At 48.1% G+C, this 21,786-nt stretch overlaps 1 protein-coding gene across 4 annotated transcripts in view; it reads right to left on the bottom strand.

The window, feature by feature from the left end:
- The window catches only part of RPTOR (regulatory associated protein of MTOR complex 1), a 159,100-nt gene that overhangs the window by 14,765 nt on the left and 122,549 nt on the right, over positions 1-21,786 (bottom strand). For 2 of the 4 annotated variants that reach the window (XM_037403769.1, XM_037403782.1), the window contains 7 exons: positions 21,595-21,778; positions 19,668-19,778; positions 11,140-11,245; positions 8,647-8,761; positions 8,063-8,187; positions 6,663-6,767; positions 2,597-2,644 (listed from right to left, as the gene is read on the bottom strand). In XM_037403769.1, coding sequence (XP_037259666.1) covers positions 2,597-2,644; positions 6,663-6,767; positions 8,063-8,187; positions 8,647-8,761; positions 11,140-11,245; positions 19,668-19,778; positions 21,595-21,778 — 794 coding nt within the window. The remainder of the gene's footprint in view (positions 1-2,596; positions 2,645-6,662; positions 6,768-8,062; positions 8,188-8,646; positions 8,762-11,139; positions 11,246-19,667; positions 19,779-21,594; positions 21,779-21,786) is intronic. The other 2 variants (XM_037403776.1, XM_037403790.1) reach the window with 1 other exon arrangement.

Raw genomic sequence — 21,786 nt, 5'->3', positions numbered from 1 at the left:
TAATCATGGGCTTTCCTGGTTGAGCAATGAGGCGCATCACTGTTTTAATTTCCAGGAAGCAGTGGGAGGGTTGTATGACCTCACTCATCATTAATTTCTACAACAGCCTTTCAAAAAGTGTCACTCTTCTTATGCCAAGGACTATGCGCAGCAAGGGGGAAGAGTAGCTGTGATGCTGTGAATCCAATTAAAAGAACACAAACCCCTGGAGCTGCAATTTCTCAAGATTATTTTATTGCCATAAAAAAAAAAAATCTGACCAGAAATAAGGTGCTTCTCCCACACTTCCTATTCCTAAAGGACAAGATACCACACCCCAGGGAGATGTGACAAGACTCACTCTGCTTTCCTCTCTCCCTCTTGTTCTCCAGCATAAGCTCCACTTGAGTTTGATCATTTGATCAGCTCCTTTTGCAGGTTAGAGCCTTCCCTCTGCCCAGGCTCCTCGCTGCCACAGGCTCCCCACACACCTTGGGAGCCCTGCAGCTTCCCAGGATTTTTCCCTTTCAGTAAGCTGCTAAATTTCTAAGAATGCTCCAAGGCTGCCTCTCCACTCTCTCCCATCTGGATCACTGACTGACTGCCAGAAGAGTCAGCAGTATTCAAAGCAAAGCAGGGACTCCAGAGGGCAAGGTCCTGTTTTTCTGCAGAGCAGGTAATTTGATGTCTTTCACTTTGTTTCAGGAGCCTCAGGAGCAGGAAGGAAGCAGGGAACTGGCAAGTATGTGCTGATGTTTTCTTGCGTGGCATCAGTATAAATTTTCCTGGGGTAAGACAGATCACGGCTGTTAATGTATCAGCACCAAGAAGCCCCCCAAGGCAGCGATGGACAGAGGCAAGCACAGGTCAGATGGATATTCTCTTGTTAACACTGTCTCCTTTGTATTGCTCGTTCGGTTCCGCCAATGGGAGGTAACGCAGCGGCGTGCTGAGACGCCCCAGAAGAGCTGTGATGGAGCAGAAGGTGATGCAGCCTGGGCAGAGGGTCGCGCTGATTCATCAGGAGACTCCTGTGAGCTCAGCTGCCTTCACCATGCTCGACACGCCAGCTGCGGACTCTGTGCTCACACGAACTTGAGGATTCCGGGTGACTTGCACAGCAGCTGGACGTGACCTGGACCATCAAGCCATTGGTGTTTCTCTAATTCACCACTGATCTGCAACACAGCAGTGCCTGGTGATTCCTACCTAATACCAGCACCCAGCGATGTGAGAACAAGCAGACACTCTCCTACCTCTCTTCAGTTAAAAATTCCTCACAGAAGCCCAAGCAACAAGAATAGATTTTCTGTGCTTTAGTGACAAAACTAGTATATTTTATCTAAACATTGCTGATGCATTTTGCTGTCAGGCAAACAGCTAATCTCATCCATTTTTAAGACTTCTTCAGCAGGAGAGAAGGAATCCTTTTGCTGTATTTTTCGTTAGGAGAACACCTGGCCAGAAAACGCTGATGAATGCTTTTTATTGATTCACAGTTATTTGTGTGCTTGGGACAGAGCACAATTGCTTGGCATCAGCCGTATCGATCCAGCAAGGGAGCGGCCGGTATTTCCTTAAACTGTTTGGATGCCTGGTTTACTGAGTGGGGAATTCCCTGCAGGCAAGTCTTGCTAATTTTAGCCTTTCCGTTTGCCAGTGGATTTTTGAGTGAAACGCAGAGCCAGGCAGCTAACAGCAACACATCAGCTTTGCTAATTCCTGTCCCCGCACTCTGTCTCTGAAGAGTAAGAGAGATTTGCAAAGACCTCAAGCTAAAGAGCTCCTAATCACACACCACTGCAATCATCTTTGTCCTATTAATCATTGCAGACACATTCAGCTCGTATCAGTCAGCAAGTACTAATAATTGATGAATAACCCAAGATGACTACGTGCACATTAACATCCGTGGACGTGCATACACACGGTGATGCCCTGACACATCAGCCATCTGTTTCCCCTGAAGACCCCAGCAGCAGAGGAAGGGGCCAGGCTCCAGAGCAATGCAGACACTGCACAGTCCTGGCTTCTACAGATGGAGGCTGGTGACTTCACCTGCCTTCCTTCCATGTGAAAGGACAGAGTTTAGAAAATTTATTAGGCATATCCTTGCCAAAAGCCTGCTATTCTAAGCCTCCTGGGAAAGATTCATCAGCTTCTCCTTTACACATGTTCATTATAGCAAAAGTGTATTACAAATAAACCCCTGTAAAATCCACATTAGCTTAATGGTGGTTCATGTTTGCAAATGTCATTCAAGCACTTTTGTTCAGGGACGCTTTGAAATCTTCCTGGAAAAAGAGCGCCTTGCATACCCCACCCACACCTCCTCTCCCTGCAGAGAGCATGACAAGATGCCCTTCTCCCAGCGGCTGGCTACGCGTACCTACAGAACACAGACACCCTCCTGCACTTCCCACGGCTCTTACGGACACAGAAACAAGGCAAGGAATGGGAGAGGTAGAAGCAAAGCTTTCCAGGAACCACAAGGACCCAGCAGTCATTCAAACAATGCCAAGAAAACCAACCAAACAACCAGTCAACCAACCCGAAGCCAGGCGAGGAGGTCCTTCCCACCCCAGCTGATTGTAGTAACAGGAAAGAAAGCACTCACCTCCCTGTTTACTTCTGTCAAGATAGATTGAAACCCTTCGGGCCAGACCTGTGAGAAGACAGGGATTAAGGGGTTGATGCTAAGGGTAGTGTTGGTCAGCCAGAGCAAAAATAAACCTTAAAAAAGGATTAGAAAAAGCAACTTAAATTAAAGGAAAGAACACAAAGGAGAAGCAGAAGCACCAAGAGCAGCACATGCCTCCATCCAGCGAGCAGCTTCAATCACAGCATTCCCTGGGAAGCCATCAATGGCAGCGCTTGTCATGTGTGAAGTGAGTATTCTGGCTGGCTGCCAACAGCACAGATTTGACATTTCTTCTTGAACAAGGAGACTATCCTTTGCATGATCTGGTCCCTGTTCTGCAGTAAAATGCATCAGGAAGTGACAGACGGAAATCCAAATAACTCATGGCATCTGTACAAAGCAAACCAAGCATGGAACACGAGGCTTCTGCCCAGAAGGTCTGGGCTCCCCATAGTGAGTGCCGCGGTACCAGGGGCTCCTCTGCCCCACTTCAGTGGACAGACAGCTGACCGGCACAGAGAGGGCAAACGATTTATGGGTGCTCTGTTTATGCAACTCAAACAGCAAGTTAGCCCCCGACACAGACTAGTTTCTAGCCACTGTAAAACCCCAGGCAACAAGACAGCATGGCAGCAAACGGGGAGGTGAGAGGCAGCTTGGGGTAACCCTGGGAAACCCTGCACAGGGTTTGGGAAGAGACCTGGCCAGCTCAGCCCTTGCCCTTTGGAGGCAATCTACCGGTTCTCTTTGCTGGACTGGAGAAGGGAGAACAATGCAGGCATCTGCAGAGAGCACACACACGGCTGGGGAGAGAACAGCTGCACAGGCGGCATTCGGCAATTGTGAAGCAGCTGGTTACACTTCGGTATTTTTCCAAATTCCAGAACTATGCTGCTTTCAAGGGCAAAGCCATTCTGACTGGGGAGCTGTGGCTTGTTTCCCTTTGTCACAAAGAAACAATACAGACTATGTCAGATTCGCTCAGAGCCACGAGCATGGCCACGTGCGGGAAGAGAAGCGCGAGCGCCGCAGGGCCCCGACCCAGCGCGGCCCCCAGCCGAGGGGCTGTGCTGCTCCCAGGCTCGCACCGCTCGCACAGCCCACCGCCGACCACCGCCCCTCTCTAGAGAAACTGCCGTAATGCCCAAAGTCTCCTGCTGTGAAATCACAGCTTCAGTGCACATCAGGTTTATGTTCTTCCTGCGCTGCCCAACAGAGAATGCCGGTTCTCCTGCCTCTCCTGACACACTTGGCTACTAACAGCGGGGCTTTGCCCTCCCCTCAGACCCCCACCTCTCACGCCAGAGGTCTGCAGGCACCGCCGTACACCAGAGCACCTGGTACCAACGTGGCTTTAAACTCCCCAATTCCGACTGAAAGAGACTTTTGTGGTGCATTGTGAGTGCAGAACTAAACAAGATCAAAATAAAAATAATAAAAAACAATCTTCTACAGAAAAAACGAGGGTGCCCACATGGCGGTTTGCCAGTGTTTAAATTAAGACTCACCTACCCCGACTCTCAACCAGCTATTAAGTGCAATGAACTGGGGCCAAGTTGAACACACTAACTTGGCCGTACCAGCTCATTTCTCTCACCTCAGCTCACACCACGAACAGGTCCTTTGCAGAATGTTAAAGTTCTGTGCCTCACGCTGGTCTGTTCCCCACTCCCAGGCAGCCCCGGAGCACGTTATCATTGACCTCCCATTGCTCAGACAATCCAGGGATGCTTTTCAAGCTTCCAAAGGATGTATTTAGATATGGCATATTCCTCTCTGCTTTTGTAAGTGGGAAAACTGTCTAGAAAAGTCAGTATTCTGGTTGCTGTCAAGACAGCTATTGAATTCAGAGATGATGTAACACATGGGAAAGGGTGGGAGAGGAGAGAATGAAATCAATAGTAGGAGCAAACTCACTCCAGTAGAACTCCTGAGCTCTGCAGCTTCAAAGATGCATCTTCAGTTTTATGAGGCAGTGCTGGACCACAACTATGCTCTTGGCAGCAAGATAACTGTTGAAGAGAGTCTCATTTCCAAGGGGACTTGATCCACATAGATCTTTTGAAGTGACTACATTTATTTCTCTCTCCACAAAGAAATCTGTCCTTCCAAACCTACTTCTATTGCTCCAAAGGTGAAAAGCAAAGAAAAAAGGAGTCAGACTTCTTAAGACCATAAGGGGGGGAAAAAGGGGGCAACCCCCCCCCCCAGACTATCAGAAAGAGAACAGACTTAAAAGTTTCAATACTCCTGTTTTGGCAAGTTAACCATTCAACTCTTAGAGCTAAATCAGCTCTTGCCTCAGCTCTTAACTATTTTGCAATGTCAAACACTGATGCTAGCAATCCTTTCTGCTGCATTAAGGGCCTGCAGAGAGTAAGGTACAGTCAGCAAATGCTATGCTCTGGTAAGGTGTGCGCAGAAAGTGAGGCAGGAGAATGGAATTAGCCTGAAGGAGCTCAGGCGACAGCTGTCAGCACCCTCCCTGAACACGGCTGAGGATGCGGCAAGAAGCCAATGGTCACAGCAGTCTGGGCGAGTCTGCTACCAACACCAAGGAAGCAAATCCTGAATCCAGGGATGGTAAACATCAGCCAGCATCCTTCAGGGAAGCCGCTGTTGACAAGAAGAAATACAGACCAAACAACACTACAAAGGGCAACTGGAGATGACTACTGGACACCTTCCTCTCTCCCTAAGGAGACCCAGGGCTTCCAGCACTCGGTGCACTGCCACCGGCTTCCTCCTGCTTTTAATGACATCTCTGGAACAGCAGGTTTTGACCATGGCAATTTTCACAGTAGGCTGCAAACTTCCAGCAGCTTATAATCAGTTTTGCGCATATACCGCAGCGAGGCACAGAGCCTGAAGTTACCTTAAATACAGTTCCTCTTGCCTCGAACACCAGCGACGAACCATGAGGTGTTAAGGAAAACATAACAGATACCAGCACAAGGCAGCACTAATAAAATCCAATGAATAGCTAAAAGAGCTGTGTCAGGCTCCTGTGATGAACCACATAGGCTCAGAAATGAGAACTGTCAGATTTTAAGGTCAGGATGAATTATGATGGTCATCTCATCCGACCTTTTGCATAGCACAAGCCAGGGAGAGCCTCACCCAGCAATTCCTGCATCAATCCCACAAGTGCTGATTGAACTACCGCACGTTTAGAAAAACTTGTAGCCTTGGTTAAAAATATTCCAGTGACAGAAAATCACCATCAGAGCATTAGTACATTACCAGGTCTCAGAAGGACGAAACGTCCACCTCCTTTAATGTCCTAAAACAAACTTCAGGGTTACTCAAGCTGGTCTTCTGGCTTCTCCCTATGCATGGCTGGATGCCCGTGTTGCTTTTTTACATCTTTTTCTATCCAACTTTTCTACCATTCAAAGAAGGTCAATGTCTAACTGTGCTGTCCTTCTGCACGTGTCCGATTCAGTTCGCATATTCTCTTGCCACCTCCTGACCCATAACAAAACAGTGAAGAATGAACGCTAAAATTTGAGCTGAGGCTAAAGGAGATCACAGGTGCAACATGCAAAGCTGTACAAAGGCTGAGCAGCCCATCAGAAGGAGAGAGGCAATACGTGAGCTAATACTTCACCCAAAGGGGAAGAATAACCTCCTGCCACAACAAGCAAGGAGCAGAGCAGTGCCCAGTTCCACCGTTGTTCTACAGTTCTCTACTTCGGAACACAGATAAGAAGAACGCTTGGGCAAGCCAGCTGCTGTGAAGCTGGCAAAGGACTTTGTACCCTTCTGCTCCCCAGCAAGAGGCTGCTCTGCTTGTTCTTCAGTGTCTGTGAGACTGCTGTGTTGGGCTTTCGGTTTTGTTGGTTTGTTTTGTGAGAACTGGGAAAGTAATTCCTGACCAAGACCTGGCCATTCCAGAAGGCAGAGACTGTTGAACAAGGGTGTTACCGATGGCTGAAGCTGACGAACCCATTTTAATCTCCCCATCTCCAGAAAAAGCTTTACCATGACAAATTATTTTTACAGTCCTGCCCCCCCCCCCCCAAACTGAGTGAGGACCCACCTCGTGTAGTTGGCAGCATGTCTGAGAGACCCTGCCAGGCAGTTACCATCTCTGGGTTCTTTTCCAGGTCTGCGAAGTTCTTCCACACTCTGATGGCACCATCATCTTGGGGAGCACAGAAAAAGAGAACACGATGCAATGTCACTGCAGATGCAGCTCTCATAATTACTTGTGCACAACAAAGGAAGAAGAGGAGCAGAACTGTAGTCGTACAAACTCCAAAACCAAGGGTGTCGCTTGAACTTAATCCTTTTTATTACAGTTGTTTTTCCTCTCTAATGGTACATCCATCAAACCCAAAGAATTGCTCTACTGGGAATTGTTCTGGAAGAGCTTTTCTACTTCCCTTGGACAACACCTGAGATTAGATGTCACTCCATTTCTTTGACCCATTCATTTTCTCTAGGATTCGTCTCCATCCTCCTTGCTATTGGTGCCAAGAGCCACAAAAGTACCCTATTAAATACAAAATACAACCCCACAGAAGCAGCTGAAGTAAAGCCCAGCCCATCAGCAGCAAATCTTTCAAGAACATAATGTATTTTTTCAATTTGTTCCCCATCTGTGAAACTTCTGTGCTAAGAATCAATAAATTGAAAGAAAAATGTTCTAAAGGCCCTCTCGTCTCCTCTTCCACCTCTCTTAATTATACCCAACCTGTACACTGTACAATCCTGTACAAGTTTGAAAAGCTATTGAAAACACTTGGACTGACAGGTTTAGAATGGCTCCTCGGGAGAGAAGCAGATCTTACCCACAGCTTTACAGAGCCATGAATGGGGAAAAGCTCTCCATGCTACCCTGCGCGATGCTGCAGGGTGTTCCAGAGGACTGTTTCTCCTAGGGGAGATACATGGACTGGAGAGAAAGTCAGAGCTGTTTGAGAAGTTTAGTGCTTAAAATAAGCCCCACCTGCTCTAGACTTGAAACAGCACCAATAACAGATTTTGATTTCTTATACTTTGGCAGTTGCACAATTTCCTTTCCAGCTCGGGACAGCAGCTTTTAGCCAACGCAAATCACACTGCCCGAGGTACGGAACGGGAGGAGGTCATCATGAACTCGCAGTGACAGGTGAAGACTCAGAACGATGTAACAAATAAAGCTGCAATTGGAAATGGTTCCAGCAAGTGTTTGACTTTTTAGTCACTTGAAACATCTTTGCAGCACCTACTTAAGCAGTTAAGAGATTTCAGTACTGCCAGAGACAACTTTCAGGTTTGATCCTGGAAATGCCTCCTCAGATGGGACGGGGCAGGGAAGCCACAGGGAGGGAAGGGTCAGGTTGGGCTGAACCCATAGATGGGAGAGCAAGAGGTCCAGGACAGCTCACATGGACTTGAATTCTGTAAAAGGTTCCCCCATTCCGTCCCTCATGCATGGGAAAATGTGTTAATTACCTGTGGCAGTCAGCAGCAAGGAGCAGTCCTGCCCGTTCAGATACTCCATTGCAGTGATCCTGGTGTATCGAGGATTCCCATTGTGGAAATAGTCCAGCTTCTCCCCTTTCTCCCAGTCCCAAAAACTGTGGGAGGAAAAAAATATGAAGTCAGCTCTTGGTTCTCTGTGCAAGCTGTAAAGAGATCTACTCATTACAGCGAAACCAAAAGTTATATGTATCGGATACCAGTTCAATTTGTTTTTCTCCTCTGGTATTCAGCATCATTTTATTAATAATATATGCCAACCCTCTGTGAAGGAAATGGGATAAAAGCCCAGCTGTACTATAAATCTGTCAGGATTCACCTGCAGCCCTTGAACCCAGCACCTCCTGCAGAAGAGGACTTGGTGCGATGCTCACAGCGACGGCGCTGCACTCCGGGAGGACTCTGCCCATCTCCCTGCCCTCAGGGAGGGAGGGGTGGCCACAGAGGGGAGGGGGGCAAGGAAGAGGGAGAGCCCCCGGGCAGAACTGCCCCACGATAACCCACTGCGCCTGGAGCCGCGGCGCAGCAGGCGCTCTGGGGCCCGCGGGAGCTCTCACCAGATGCTGTCCTTGTCAGCCACCGCGATGCAGGGCGTGAACGGGTGGAACTTCACCACAGAAGGGACGCCCGGGTTCCTGTTGAGGAAGATCTGATCATCCAGCCGGGAAATACCTGCAGGGGGACAGGCGACAGCCAGGGCTCAGTGCCTGGGAACATCCCGCCCGAGGGACGAGGCTCGGACCCCCCCTGCTTCCCAGTGCCACAGCTCACCGCTCTCCTCCTCCACCCCACCCCCGTTCTCACCCACAGACACCCCCCCGACACTTTCCTCCTTCAAGAACTTTCTCAGATCCCAGAGCTTCGACAGCCCCGACCCCTCCATACTGATCGTCTCACATCTTACAGTACAAACTAAAAGCTGTGATGCAGCAGGGGGTCCTCTCCTCTGGTGATGGAGGAGAACACAGCAGGCAAGCACAACAAAGCCCAGAGAAATACTAGTTTGTGTTGACACAAAAATCAATGCTATTTTTTTTCAACATAAAAAATGAAAATGCTTTTTTTCAACTTAAAATACAGTATTTCAATTTAGCTTGTGGATTATTTATTTAACCATCCATTTCAGTTCTTTTAAATTTTAGGTTAATTTGAAAATGAGAAATATATTTTCCGGGGAGACATTAAAACGATGGTTAAAGACCTTTCCCATCATTTCCTCAGAATGATTTGCTATTCACAAACGGTTTTGGTACCCCTGACACTGCAATTTTTTGGCACAGTATGAATTCATCACATAAAGCTGTAAGCCCAGGAGACATTTACTCAGCTCTTGTTTGTTTTAGAATACATCTATTTAATCTAATTTTCATTAAAAGATTGTAAGTCTACTTTAATTCTTTTTAATATTTCACATTTTCTTTTTTTTTAAATGAATACTGACATTTTAGTCGCTCAGGTCAAGCAACCGAATATGAACACTATCTAGAAAAAGATTTAACTTCTTCAGGTAGGCATGAAAAATCCCCCCCTTTGTATTCAGAAAGATCTCCCAAGCCATCTCCTGGGCTTCAGTTTCATTTCTGTATTACTCTGGTTTATGATATTCTGCACTTTCACAACATTAAGCTGCCCATTGTGCTGACTGGAGCCCAGCAAACCTCTGGGCAATGAGGTGCATGCAGGAGGCTGAGCCTTGGGCAGTTCTTCATTCAGCAAATCATTATTTCCAGCTCCACGTGCCTCAGCGAGCATCCCAGGATAGGACAGCTCCCACCCGCGCAGTTCTGCCCCCAGGAATGCTGCTGGGAGGATGCCTGGAGAAGGGCTCCCATAAACACTGCTCCCCAGCTGCCACTGTCCGAGGCACATGAGCAGGAGTAATGGACACATGCAAATTCCTGACAAAACTTCGTGGGGTTCCACTATGTTCAAACAGCGCGGGAATGTAAGAGTCTGGCCCAACCACTGCATGGAAAGGCAGAGAGAATCGCAAACAAAAGCAGCATCAGCTTTCTGGGGAGCGGGCGCTAATGCCATGGGGACCTGAGGCACGTTTGGGAAATGTGTAAGCAGCACATGTAGAGCCAAACGTACAAGTGTTAAAAACTTAATGGGATGTAAGGAGAAAGTAATCATTTACAGAGCTCGGCAGAGTGGGGAATGTGAAAGATCATGCCGAGATGCCTTCCGAGCACGCAGCGGACACGCAGCCTCTCGGTGGGGCTGGGTCGCTGTGGCCAGCCCGTCTGTCACATGTCAAACGCTGTCGGAGCCTTCCTGGCCATGCGGTGCCTCTGAAGTTTACCCTACAATGTTCTGCCTTCTGTCCCTTTGAAAACATAACCTACAGTATCCTCGTGAACTTTACAGGACACAGAGGAAAAGCCCAAACGGTAAATCGATAGCAGCCGTTAAGGTTCCCTGGATTCTCGACCTGGTGCTGGCTGCTCTGGCTCTGGCGGAGGCACTGGCTGCGATAGCGCACACGGCTGAAGAGCTCAGCTGCTGTCGCTCAGCCGTGGGCCAGGAGCCAACATCGCGTCGGAAATGGGATGCTCTGTCAATTCTAGCACAGATGGCAGCTGCCTCCACGGCCAGCGCCCCGCTCCTCTGTGGGGCCAGCGCCCCGCTCCTGCACAGGAGTCTTTGCTCCTCCGCTCCTGCCCTCCCAGGCCGGACTCCGCAGGTTGGCCAGCCTGGCACTACGCTCCGGCTCAGCACCCTGCTGGTGACCAGCCATGACATCATCTACCATGGTGCTGCCGTTCGGTTTGCAGAGGGGAAGGCAGCCATCTGATGCTTTAAGTAGTCGCTCCCCCCAGCCTGGCAATCCAAACCAGCAGCTGAGAACGGGAAGGTGGGCGACTGTCAGTGAAACACCCTACAGCAGCATCACCCTGCCGGCAGCCCGAAAGCGCTGGCACCTCTCCCGTCCGAGAGCCGGCACAGGGCCGTGTTAACTGGGGCTTCACAGTCTGGCGTCCCCACGAAGCACAGTGCCCTGAGCTCCAGGAAGATGCCTGCAGCTGGGCAAGAGGGAAATCACTCACCCTTCTGGATGATCTTCTGGGCTTGCTTCCTGACACGAGCATTGCGCAGAAACCGCCACTCTCTCTCCTTGCGAATCTGGCTCTCCAAGTCATGCTCTTCTGGGATCTTTCAGTGTATCAACATATTCACAACACAAGACAACAGTAGCCATCAAAACTCCATGAAATTACTTCCGTAACACACGCTCATACACATGCACATCAGACTAAGCCATAAATTATACGGTCTCCAGCTTCAGGCAGTAAACGGAGGAGCTCACGTTATGGAGAAGCTCATGTTATTAAATACTTGAGCATCTTTCTAATCTAAATCTTCCCCATCATCTGTAATCTCTTCCCCTTTCCTTTTGCTGTCCTACATTTTATTTTGTCTTTAAATCATAGGCATTTCTCCAAAGGGAACGCCACGGGGTTTCTGAAGAGCCAAGCACATTCTGGTCTCCAAACGCATGTGACGGGTTGGTGAGGAGCCTCTTCCTCCCGTACAGTCACCCTAATGCCTTTCCTCCTGCAACAAGTCCCGTTTCAGTGCAATACAGATTACTGTGCCTAACATGCTGAAAAACATTATGTAGCAATCCTGAGGCTGAAGAGAGAACACAGCTTTGATACAGACAGAAAGCTCAGGATACATTAAAAATCTTTCTTTCCTTGCTAACAGATGACTGAAGGCCAAGAAAGGCATTACTTTATTTTCAGATCCTGAGATGCTGAAGTTACCAGCATCACATTTACGAGTAACAGCAACTGCTTCGGTTTCCTATATCAGACTTGGCTGCAAGAAAACGATGCCCCCGTGTCATCTTGGTTTGATTACACACAAACCTCCACCTGAAACTGGAGCAGTATATGCAGTCATGCTGATCTACTTTATTATGTTTATTCACACCCCATTGCTCCAAGCTTCAGCACACTCCATGGCTTTCCTGCAAAATCCGTCCCCGAGGCAGAGGGCTGGGTTGGGATTCTGCAGCAGCACTGCTGGCAGCTCCTGCCAGGTACCGGGGAAGCGAAGGTGCTGCCCCTCGGGAGAGGCGGCCATCAGGGCTGCTCCTGCCCTCAGTGTACAGGATCAAAAGGAATAGACTCATGACCTCATCCATGAAACCACCGCAGCAGTTACATGGGCCATGTCTTTTATTGAATGCTTAAACAATTATCCCAGACTAGTAACACCAAAGCTCCAGAAACATCCCTGGATCAATTAAGGGGCTGAGCTACAGGACTCCAGTGTCTTTTGATCACGGCTGTTCCAAAAGGAGTAACTCCTGAAGAAGGGAGATACCACAAAGTCCCTTCACTCCTTCCCCATTCCCCACTAACACACACTTGCTTTTCCCCCAGTAAGAAAGTACTTTAATTGTCTGTTCCTATTATATATACTGTCTACAAAATGCACTATACTTTGGAAAACAACTATTACTAAGCTGAATTTCTGCTTCTTTAAAATAAATAAAAGATAAGAAGCCTCCCCTCCACCTCTCCTGGCCAAAAAAAAGCGCTACTATTTCAATTCTTCAAGAATACAACATCTATTAGAAAGGCAATGACAAACGACCAATTAAGTAAAGCAACAAACAAACCTAAGATAAAAATATATCAAGGGAGATTTAAGACTGGAGAGATTACACCTACACCTTAATGAAAACCCAGATTCTCTGGGAATAAATTAAAGTTAGCCCTAAACAGCCGGGGAAGGGAAGGGAACAAGCAGAATGGTAAATTCTCGTACAGGCACCCAGCGGCTTTCACAGTTTAGAGCCAAGACGTGCACAGTTATGCAGTTGAGCAAAGCACTCATTCTAGCAGATAAAGAATATCAGATTAAAGGAGCTGCTGGGCTTTTCAGGTCTGAAGAAAAATAACTCTTCCAAGGAGGCTGAGCAGGCAGTTGTTTTTATCATCCGGTATCAGTAGCAACGATTCCTCCTATAACGAGGTCTCTCAGGGTACGGTCCCCAGACGCTATAGCAGCAGCAGCAGCCGCGTATGGCAAGACAAGCCTCAGACGTGGCTGGGAGTATGCTCAGTGCCAGCATTGCAGTGTGAAGTACTGATGGGAGGGAGACAAGTGTCTCCAATCAACAGAAACAGTGATGCGAAAATGACGCAGGCAGGCCAGGCCAGTCACGCCGAGCTCCTCCAGCCCAGCCAGCACCCTGCACCTGTGCTGCTCGGTGGCTGCCTGTCCTCCCAGGCTCGCGAGGAGACCTTCTGCCTTGGCCACTGCTTGAACAGCAGCGAGTGGGTTTTGGTGGCAGAAGTGGTCTTTCCATTCAAACACCCACTTGCCTGGTGTGTCTTGCATGCCGTCTGCGAGCGGAGGAGCAGATGGCAGACGGAGCTGAGCAAGAAACCAAGACAAAAGTATGGCCAGTGCCACCTACAGCTTGTCACTGATGGGACGACAAATCTCTGGGGAAGTTCTGGCAGGCTGGCTTGTGAGAAATCTCCAGTGCTCCTTGTTAGGTTGAAACCAGGCATATTCATTGCTTTGGAGACAATAAACCTCCAAATGTCCAACCATGAAAGGTCTGATCACAAACAACCCAAAGCCCACACACACCTGGCAAGCGAAGTGCAAGCGAAGACCTGCATGATGAACGCAGCAAGAGCACAAGATTTTATTGTACAAAGAGTAAAACTCCTCCTCTCCCACAACACCAAAACATTTACTTCTGAAAATGGACATATGGACCCTTTTAAAACTGCGTGCAATGATGCACTGCTCATGTGGCACCACTGGCCCTGCAGCGGATGTTCCCAAGAAGCTGCAGTGTGCAAGCCAAGCTCTCCAACAGGCGTGTGTCCCCCCTGAGAGCGGGCTGCTCTGCGCGCTCTCCCGAGGTGCAGGAGGATGCAGGTGCTTGTGCCCATGCACCTGCACTGGTTCCTGCACTCCTCCTCTCTCAACGGCCGGCAGGGATGGCCCAGCACCACCCCACCAGTCACACACACTACACGTCCCTTCTCCTCACTGAAACCTCGTCTCTTTTTTTGCAGTCTTTAGTCTCTGGAGCACATTTACTGTCCTTTGAACTGTGGCATCCTGCTGAATCCTTGAGTCCTGCATTCATCTGCAGGTCCTTAAAAAAGGAATTAAAATGGTTATTACCATTTCCTGAGGTGGGAGTAAAGGCATCCTCACTGCCCACTGCTTAAGGCTTTCCCCTCTACTGTCCGGACAGAACTGACAATGAGAAAATCCTTTTATATCTTGTTAGATGGGATCTCTGATTGCTTTGACCACTCCGGAGACACTTGCGCTGAGTGATATAACAGTGATCTGTGCTATGCCAGGTCAGCAAAAGTGTTTCTTCGCAGAAACCAAACAACCTGTCGCCGCTGCTGCGCACGCCTCCCCCCTGCAGATACCCTGGGCTCTAGGGCAGGGCAGCAGTCACAGGTGACCCTGTGGACACATCAGGAAGAGATTATTTCACTGCCTCACATCCCCAGCACATGACCCAGATTCAATGCACAAGTGAGGCATCAACTGATGAGGACAGAGAAAGGCCCTGCCCTGATTATCCTACATGGAATCCCACCTAATCAGCTGCGTTTCAGTTTTGTTCCCATTTGCATCCGCACTGCTGCTGTGTTGCTTGAACGTGACGAAGCTGAAAGCTGGACACCACCAGCAAAAGCCCTTCCTCGCCCAGAACAGTGAAGGACAGATGATGCCTTTACCTGCCCCGTTGCACTGGCAGCGCCTGGGCATCTCCCTGCAGCACCTGCAACCTGCGCACGCTTGGGGGCAGCCCCTGCTCCCACAACCAGGTTTGCCATCTTTGTCTTCCTCCTCCTCCTCTGAAGGTGTGAGCAAAAGGGAGCCGCAGATGTTCACCCAGAGGATTGCTGTGTTGTGAAGGGGTTACACCTGTGTATCGCTTTAAGATGCAATCCAGCTCCTTGTAGTAGGAGAACACTAAGGGCATATGCTGGAGTCTTGGCTTTGGTACAGTTGACTTAACCAACCATATTCTGTGCCAAAGACTCTGCAGACGGGGGATGTCATCACCTTGGAATTTGTAAGGGAGGTTCCTGCAAAGATGCTTCCGCCACGATCTGTGTGTGTCCACTAGCTTCCCCCAGGTCCAGCTGGGATCGCAGCTGAAAATGCCCAAAATACACTCGCTGAGCACCAGATACTCACTCTAGGTGGCTCCACTTCTGATCCATGCCCCGGGTCTCACTAGTCTCAGTGTTATCATTAAGCTGACTGATGCTGGTTGGAATCTGGTGAACACCCATGTTAAAAAGAGAAAGTAACGGGGCCTGAGCCTGCACAGAAAAAAAGCCTGGCACAATTCTGCAGTTCTGCGGGAGGCTCATGGAGCTTTGAGAGAAAAAAACCAGCAAGAATAACGCAGAAAAATCCCTGTGTGTCCTTCTGAAGTGTTATCAGAGAGTAAACGTACAATACCCTTAATGAAATAGACTCTGTTGAACTCAACTTATCCTTAACTGTTGTTGCAAATCACCATCATCTAGCAGGGACGCTCTATACTAGTGAAGTGCGACACAGGCAACAGTGTTCTTGCACCAAGCAGGCAAGGATGGGCCGGCCGAGCCCTCAGACCATCACTACGATGGCAGAAAGAGTCAGAGCACACTGGCAAAACGCAGACCTCTCCTCTGCAGGACAGAGCTGTACGGGTGATCTTGTCAGGAGAGAGCATTTGTCTGTGAAAACTGGAACCCCACAGAGCACATCTCAAGGGAGCTTCTGGTGACAAACCACCGTGGAGTACCAGGGAGTGTGTGTAGCAGACAGTCACGACCTCTAGCCCAGCTGCTGCTGGCTGGAAAAGCAGGTATTGCTATTCAAAATAATTAACTATTGAGGCTTATCATTTATGTCTTTGTCTCCCTCCCAGCCAGCTCCCATTTAAGCATCAGGCAGTCGCGCAGCTCCCGGTGGCACAGGCCAGTCACACAGCGCTGCACGGGCAGGGTCACACCCCCCACCGGTGCCTGACATCTCTGAGCCTCCACTCGGACAGAAACCAACACTTCTGAAACCTCCCACCGAGCAGGGCCATCTGAAAGCCAGCAAAGTTTTTCACTTTCCCACTTCGCCTCCCCCTCCCGACACAGCAGTCGGCATTGCAGGGCACGGGAAGGGTTCAGCAGATGGCTCCAGTAGTAAATACGGTTTTTCCCTGGTTAGCGTTCCTCAGCAATCACGCAGAAGGCTCACTTTCTCCACCAGGGCTGAACAACAGCCAAGACACAGTGCTGAAGTTAAGGCAGGGACTCATCAGGAAGGATTCCTTATGTAATTCTCACCTTCCAGGATCCTTACCAGCTCCTGCCTGCATGTTCTGCCAGTCCTGGCAATAACAGATGCTGGCTCCCGCTCTCCTTGACTCAGGGCTTCCTGACAGCTGGCAACAAGTCTTTCCTGTGCCTCTCAGTCCAAGACCGCCTGTGGTTAGCAGAACAGCCTTTTGCCACAAGAGTTTTCAGGAAGGAAGACTTTTGTAGAGATCAGAGCTAGGGTAGGTATCTGTTTTTCCTGGCACACTGAGAATTCATAATGCAGTATCTTCTTTCTCCATTTATTTGATTAGGTAATCAATAAATCAAATTCGGTATGATGGCTTGAAACCAAGCCAGTGATTTACACTGGAAATTAATCCCTCAATCTTTCCAGTGAAAGCATTCTCAGAGCAAGGTCTGTGAAGCAAAACTAAATTCATAAATTAAATATGACTAAGACGCACTCACAGTCATTTTATGTTTATTCATTACAGGAATAGTTGTCTTGTCTTTCCCTGTTTACGATGGTAGGCAGCCAATCTCCAAATGAAGTCTTGGAATTAAACATCAATGTCATCTTTTTCCATCAGTACCTGCTAGACTTTACTCTTTGCCTTTTTCATGAGGCTGAAGTTCCCTAAAGAGAGCAGCCACCAGCCAGGGCTGTTTGTTCCTTGTTGCTGCAGGAACAGCCATTCTGGGAAAGGAGCGCTCGGCCAGCACGGCGCTATGCACGGCCAGTCCTGCCTCCTTACACCAGCAGCCACAGAGCATCCTTGCAAGGGACTTCTTGTCCCCTGCACAGGCCGCCCACTCGATACAAAGTTACGCATCATTCCCTGTTAGGACAAGATTACACATGTGTTTGCCTGCAGAAACCCTCTGCCCGGCCTTTTAAAGATGCTTTGCAGAAGTAACGGGGAAATCAATTATCTTCCTTGTTCTGTTAGGAAAGAGGGTTTTTTTCGCTCAAACTGTAGCTGAAACGTGGCTGTTGAGGACAGCCTGTGCTCAGAAAACTCGAGCCCAGTCAGTGAGTATTTCCAAACGAAAACACTTAGGAAATGATTAAAAGAGCCACCACTGTCAGACACGCTGCTGCTCCTGCTATGCTCGTAGAGGCTGCAGCGGCAGAGCACCGCGCACGGGGTACACCCTGCAGCACCTCAGTTCTCATGGCGAGACACGGAACGCTCTGCGACTCAGCGGGGTGCAGGGAAGCCCTCCATTTCCATGACTCCCCCTCCCTGGCTTCTGAAAAATTGTACAGGAATGCTCCATGATTTTTATTCTCTCTCCTAAAGTTAATTTCCTCTATTTTATGCACATGAAGTAGTAAACCCGCCCTCCCCCAACACACACACAGAGCTCCTCATCTACCCACTGAACCTGCCGTTGATTGGCTGCCTACCATGATTTATTTTATTAATATAGATACCCCTCTTCACTGGGAAGACCTTTCCTTAAAAAGCAGACAAATGTTTTTAATAAGAACTAAGAGATGGAACATCCTCCTCCTCTTCCTGTACTCTCTTCTGGACTTGAATCAAGACACCAAAACTCATCTTGATGAGAGAAAACCCTGGTTTAAAGCTTGACCGAGCAAGCAAGCCCCACAGGCCAGATGTATGTCCTAATGAATTATTCTGCTAATGATATCTGAAGAAAGTTAATTTCACTAGCAGCTGAGGAAGAGTCAGGCAATCACCTCACCACCCAGCTTTTCCTCCTGGTGATTCTCTGAAGAAATCAAAGCTTCACACAAACTGGCTGCCATGTAACTACTTTTCTGATATCCTTAAACTTGGGGGCAATTACCTCACCTCATCATCAAACAATGTAACATGCCTAAAGACTGGAAGGAGCAGTGACGAATGGCTCAGTGGCAATTCTGGGATGAGACAGCACAGAAAATGTACAATTTCTTCATTATTAAGTATCAGTAGTTGGATACAAACATCTGTTGTAGAGTTGCTCAGGTAACGGCATTAATACAGACTGTGCATTATTATTCACAGAAATCGCAATACCTCCATGAAATTAAGTGAAAATTCTGTTACAGTTTGTGCCGCTTGACTCCCAAAGCACCTGGAGGCTTGCCTTATCGTGTTTGCTTATTATAAAGGAGGGATTTACCGCTTGTTTTGATTTCACACTGAAAATCGAAACCTGATCTTTGGCTAAAAGATTCTGGGAACTTAACAGTTTCCCTTTCCAGTCATTGACGATCTTTGCCCGCCTCTTAAGAATTCTGTTTTGGTTTTTATTCCTAGAGCAAGTCTTCAGTGCATCTCTCACTTCACATAAAGCCAACTTAGTTACCAGAATACACACACTCCTAAAAAGATCGCAGTGGAGATTTGTCATTTCCACCCTCATTCTTTGCCATAATAGAACTTTTTCTTTTTTTAAACTTCCAAAACCAACAAAGATGCTTCCCAAGTTTCCCCCAGGCAGTTATGTGGATGTCCAGTCACTATCATCACTTTCTCTTTTCTAAGTTAAAGGCATCTGTATAGGGTGTCCCTAGGCAGACCACAGCTCTGCAGTCACACGACCAAGCCTAACCTCAAGCACAGGCCATGTGCTACTGCCACTGTGGTGGCATTGTCTTTACCCAGGGCAGCAGCCTCCATCACTTCTCTGCTTGTTTTAGTATCACCACAGACAGACAATTCAGCTAGGATGTCAGAAAGAACCCCCCTCTTTCTCCAGCCTCTCACAGCCCTTTCTGGAATAAAGGATCTTCCTTAGTATATTTATTTTTTATATATATATATATATGTAAAAGCACACCCCCCACCCCCCAATTAATTTTTACTATAACACAATTTTCAATATATATTGAAAACCACAACATTTAAAATAAACCAACTCTGCAATGCACCCTGCAGCAGTGCAAAACTGGTGGAACTGCACCAAGTACAGAACCATTCCACATTTTTACATTCTTTCTTGAACACACTCCGTGGGGTGCCGGGCTTTTGTTCGGGGTTCCTTCTTAAGTCATATGCCTCTGTCCCCTCTGCCACTAACTTTCCTGCTCCCTCTGATGATTTCTTCCCTCTTACTTTACAAGCACCATGGTCACACAGCTCCCCCGAGCAGCATGATGCAAGTAAATCCACCCCTTTCCCTCCCCAGACTGAACAAAAATGAAGGGAAAAAGAACAGGGGAAGCCCCTAATGTATGCTCAGGACAGTGGCACTTGCCAAGAGCTGCAGCGCCGTGACTCAGAAAGCATGCAGAGAGAAAGCATTACCTTCATGACTGGCTGAGCAAAATACTTCGCGCTCCAGTCACAAAACCCCGTCTGCACTGTGGCCGAAATGAAACTTTTGTGTCCAACGGTATCATCGGCATCGTCAGTAGTCTGTGCAGAAAGAGAAGAGGATGTTAACCATGTCCCTCCCCTTCACGTGGGCAAGATGCGCACACAGTGATACCCAGATTGCCTTCAACACACCACCAGGCAGAAAAAAGCTCTAACACATTGCTAAGGATATGGTATTTTTTTACATCTAGCTTTAAGATCACTGTCATTATGTTAACTCTTTGGAAATGTGCAAATTCCCTCTTCTGCACAGCACAAGACATAGTCAGGCTACCGTATGAATCAGGGCTGAGGCATCAGTCTATCATCAAAATGAAGTCCCAGGATGAGTTTTCTCATGGTCTCCCAAGAATCTGGCATGAGAAAGAGGGGAGCAGTGAAGATGATCTGGGATAAAGCACAGCCAGACACAGTGTCAGGCCAAGGGCAAATATGGATTATTTGTTAAGAAGCACAAGACACCCAAAAAGAAAACAGAAAGACCACTCCGTTCACTTGGGTTTCAGCCATTTTTTCAGAAATATGATCCAGGCTAGCACTGCCATCCCCATGAGAAGGGAAGGTGTTCCTGCTAAGGCTCCAACATTTTTTTCTCGTAATTACACAGAAGAATTAACTCTCTACCTCCAGAAGCTTTTGTGAGGTTCTTCACTAAAGAATGGCAGAAAAGCCAAGTTAAGTGAAGGGCAGTTTCTTCCCAGCAGTCAGAACACCCGAAAGCTGTCGATGCACGCACTTCACAGCATCAGATGGAAGAATCCTTCCCTTTCACAGCACCAGAAGGGAGAAAAGGAGGGTAAACATTCCCCTTCCATCACGCTTTGTGCATTAGGACAGGCAGCAGAGCACACCCCCTGCCTTGTCAGCCTCCTCTCATCCACAGAGCCAGCACCAGAAAAATCCTGGAAATGCGTTGAAGTAAGGGGAGAGGTAGACACAAAACTACTGCCAGATGGCTGAATCCCGAAGAACACTAACCATTGATAAGTCATAGTCTCTGCCTTCAAGGGATGGCCAAAAGAACAGCCAAGTGTGCTTGGACTCAACTATATTCACCTGACACGGCTCATCTGAGGGTGACACTCAGCATCCTTTGTGCATGTTGAAATCTGACTGCTCTGCTTGGCACCACATCAGTCCTTCATGCTTCTGTAAATGGAGAAATGCCCAGCACCTGATGACTGTCCTTAAAATGCTAAAACGTATGCAAACCCCTTGTTGGCTTGCTTGCATGCTGAAAAGAGGAGTCACTGCCACTCCTCCCGAGGTCCTTGCAGCCCTGAAGTGACAACTCTCACTGTGACCTGCAATGAGCTTTGGTCTCCCCAGGAACAGTCTAGGCTTACATCCTCCCTTGTGCGCAGCACAGATGCTGCCACGCGCAGAGTGGGTATGGGCTGCTGGAAAGAAGGTGAATATTCTGGCGCAGCAGCACCCATCAGTCTGTCAAGAGGAATGCCAGTTTGTATGTTAAAGGAAGAGGAATCTCTCCTTTTTCCTCCTTGGTCTCTGCTTTGCTGGGGTTGGAGACAAAGCATCCAAGGGTCACAGTTCTGACTGCGTTATCACTCAGGCAGACAAATGTTTACGAATGAGTAAGCAATCAACTCTGATTAAATGCTTCTTACTAGCGGAAGTGAATAATGCCCTATCAAAAACCATAAAACAAAATTTATCCTGAAGAAAAAAAAAACCCGAATCCATTTTTTTTTACTGGTTAGATGAAACCAATTTGGAGTTACCAGCAGCTAGAAGCAAACAAAAGATATGTAGAAATAAAACACAAAGAGCAGAATGTGTAACCAAACCCAGTGGAGTGGGGAAGTAGTCAGATCTGAAAGGAAAGGCTCTGTACCTGTTCTGGCCCCTTGTCAAACATTTTTCTTGTCCTGGGGAACTGGTGGGAGTGGGGAGTATACTGCACCCCCATGTTGCTGACATTGGCAGGTCTTACAGATGCAATGTCCCGACTGACTGGCTGTTTTGTCACATCATTTGTCAGGCTGGAACTGCTTGTACTAGTGGTTGGAGGTGACCCTCTAGAGAT

The sequence above is a fragment of the Falco rusticolus genome, chromosome 1, assembly GCF_015220075.1.
Source record: "Falco rusticolus isolate bFalRus1 chromosome 1, bFalRus1.pri, whole genome shotgun sequence".
NCBI classification, from domain to species: Eukaryota; Metazoa; Chordata; class Aves; order Falconiformes; family Falconidae; genus Falco; species Falco rusticolus.
Note: the sequence above shows the minus strand (reverse complement) of the source record. Positions and strands in the feature narration are given on the sequence as shown.